Source organism: Tasmannia lanceolata, unplaced genomic scaffold (genome assembly GCF_043159265.1).
Source record: "Tasmannia lanceolata isolate RefF3 unplaced genomic scaffold, GAP_Taslan_0.1 ptg000008l, whole genome shotgun sequence".
In the NCBI taxonomy this organism is placed as follows: domain Eukaryota; kingdom Viridiplantae; phylum Streptophyta; class Magnoliopsida; order Canellales; family Winteraceae; genus Tasmannia; species Tasmannia lanceolata.
Genome location: NW_027518685.1, coordinates 27,010,361 through 27,013,528, shown reverse-complemented (window position 1 = coordinate 27,013,528; position 3,168 = coordinate 27,010,361). Strand labels below are relative to the sequence as shown.

Below are 3,168 nucleotides of genomic sequence, written 5' to 3'. Positions count from 1 at the left end.
TATTTTGGGATTTGTTTCGGCAGACCAAAACCTGATGCATGTTTCTTTTTTTCTTTTTCTTTTTTTCTGAAGAGGAAAACCTTATGCTTATGAGTCCAAGAAGACAATGTTATAACAACTGCCCACTTCGCACACCATTAACCTTAGTAATCAATACTGTTTTTCTGGACGAAACACGCATACCAGTCACAATTCTGGTACAAAAGAGATGACTGAAATGTAAACCATAATTTCATTCAGATCGCGCGCGCGTGTGTGGCTGAAACCGGACAAAACACTTTGTTTTGTCCAGAAAACCATGCCCAACGACTGCATTCCCAACAGAAATTCTTAACTGTTGCAATCAGTTCAGAACTTTCATGATAAAGAAACAAATTTTGATAGATTGGAAGTTGGACTACCTCAAAACCTTGGTCTTATTATATTAATCTACTTTACAAGTTTGTGATCCTACTGCCATTAAAAAAAGAAAAAGTGTGTGATGCTACACATCCCAAACATGTTGAAAGATAGAATAGATATATTACTGAAGTGATTTAGGGACAAGCGACATTAAGGTAGTGACAGTGTTGGCTGCATCACGTAATACTATTCTGATATCTTTCTTTTTCTAAACCGGGACTTCATATTCCTATTCAATAGACAAACACAATGCATTTGAAGTGGAGCTAGACATGTCTGTTAGTGGAAGCAGAAGGGGAGCATAAAGGGACATTATTGTTCTGCTTGATCCAACGCCATTTGTCAATATCCGCCATACAATCAGGGTGGACGAGCGTTTTCCCTTCAAGATCTGACAAAAACGTCTCACACTCGCCGAGAAGATATGTTGCTTTCCTTACGCTTGCTTCCCGAATTTCAATAGCAGTACAAAAGCATTCCATGGGTATCACAAGTGGTAAATTTGTAAGACAAGCACCCAATATATCAGAAATTGTTAACTCGAGCAATTCAACTGCCCCAGGCTCGTCGTTGTAATCCTTCAGAATAGTTTGAGCAAGCCTGTACATTGAATTGGCTGCTAATACCTCAACAGGCCATTCAAGAGTGTTTTCCTTTTGTCTACCGCTACGCATAAACTTCTCAACGTGTTTCATTCCAATGTTGGCAAGTTTTTCAATTACATTCTTAGCACTTTCGCATTCATGGGCCAATTTGCGAAGATCCTCATTGAGCCAGCAATCATGAAGATCGAGCTGTAGCCAGACAATATCCGCAGCATTCCTCATGTTTACCAACCCTTTAGCATCCAGATTTTTTTCTATGAGTTTGACATACCTGAGGCCTTCATTTACACCACGCAGTAATGATTTGATCATAACTTGATTGTTGCTGGAAAGTGCAACAGCAATGCTTGTGAGTGTTACGACAGTCAGTGACCAACAGTTGGGAGGTTCCTCGAAAACCATAGATTTAATACAGTTGCTATCGAACTGCCCCACTCCCTTAAAATCTTGGGATGACTTCTTTAAAAGTTTTATCAAGTAAGTTGGTTGATTCTTTTTGCCCATGTGAATCCACTGATTTGTGGTCTCAGACCCCTTTCTCATGATCAAGTGGACCAAATCCTCTTCTCCCTCTAGATGTAATACGCATTTGGTCAAGTCTGGATTCGATTCATTCTCTGAGAAAGTGCTTTCGGTGGATTTTCTGTTGCAACGGAAGGAGGACAAGAGCTTAATTAGGCAGCTCACCGGCAATACAGAAACCAGCCTAATGAATTTGCTCGTGGATACTACAACCTTTTGCATTCCTATACAGACATCCAATATTAGAGTTTTTGAGACATATGCAATCTTCCTGCATCGTCTACTACTGATGCGATAAGGTAAAGGGTTCTCTTTCCTTTCCACCAATCTTTGGACCCAATAGCTCTCTACCCTAAATTCATCTCTGTTGCACCAGGTTCGTTTCTCAGGATCCCTGAAGCTAATGGCATTGAACCATCTATAAGCAGGAGCAATAGTACCCACAACAACTGCAAAACCCTGTGCAATGAGAACCAGAGTAGTCGACCACTTATAATCAGATTCATCACTGCAAAATCTCAAAGACCCTGTAATATAGGATCTGAGCACAGCTTCTATTAAAATCAGAGCACTTAGGAGACAGAAAGCTCCCGAAGCAGTACATGTCGCTGAACGACCCAAAACAAACTGAGGAGTACAAGTGTGAGCCATTATCCAGAATCTCTTTACATCCTCTTTCAATTTCTTAATCTTATTTGCCTCCTCAATTGCAGGCGCTTGATGTTCGATATGGATCTGATCGTACTTTTTTTCTAGTAAATCCTTAGTGGTTGAAACAGTTAAAGCCGAGGAAGTAAGAATTACAAGCAAAACCAGCATGAAAAACATGATCGCGGCATGTTCAGGCAAAAAAACATAAATCACGCCAGTACCCATTTGAATTCCGACATTAACAATTACCGTGATCACGAAAATACCCATGGCGACGACGTTGGAGAGCATCTCAGAGTCTTCCATCGTTCCTAAAGAAGGCATGAAATTACCCATCACTGTGCAAATCAAGACAGTACTACTGAGCTTGGTGAGTTGATCTTCACGGCGAGGCATGGAGGTATTCAGATCCACTGGGAGTTTCGTGGCTATGGATAAAAATGTCAAGGAAGTGGCATTGAGCGAGAAAAATTTGCAAGGGAACCAGAGCTTTCGACGATGGAAGCCGAAGTAGGTATCCATTGCCATGGCAAAGGAGCATACCAGAGAAGCTCCTGCAATGTAGAGGCCAATCCATGGCAGGGGCTTGCTGTATTTGGAGTCGTCAAGGCTGCCATTGATGTTGCAACCGTGCAATCCCATCTCTCTTTCTCTGAGTTTACCTCTGTTCTTTTCTTGTATATCTCTCTTTCTACTTTTTAGTAGAGCATTCTTCCGTGGTGACTCCAAATTTGTACACCACCTTCCACTCAATTATTTCTGTTTCATAAAGCAAATCGACAAAAATGAGTTCTGTTTAGTAAAGCAATGCTGGAGGCTGGAGCCCCACCTGTGGGCCCTACTTTGTCTATTAGCACCTTTCTTTTTTATTTGGGAGATGAAATATTCCCAATTTTCTTCCTCGAGCCACCCCCTTGTCGTGTAAAAGGTTGTCATAACTCATAAATAGTTAAATACACTGGGGGGGGGGGGGGGGGGGGTGGCAGGG

General features: G+C 41.5%; 1 protein-coding gene across 1 annotated transcript; it reads right to left on the bottom strand.

Annotated features, from left to right (window-relative positions):
• Positions 1-668: 668 nt before the first annotated feature.
• LOC143882845 (uncharacterized) lies at positions 669-2,822 on the bottom strand. The gene has a single exon (XM_077386246.1). It carries the CDS (start codon positions 2,820-2,822, stop codon positions 669-671), a length of 2,154 nt encoding a protein of 717 aa, XP_077242361.1.
• Positions 2,823-3,168: the final 346 nt, after the last annotated feature.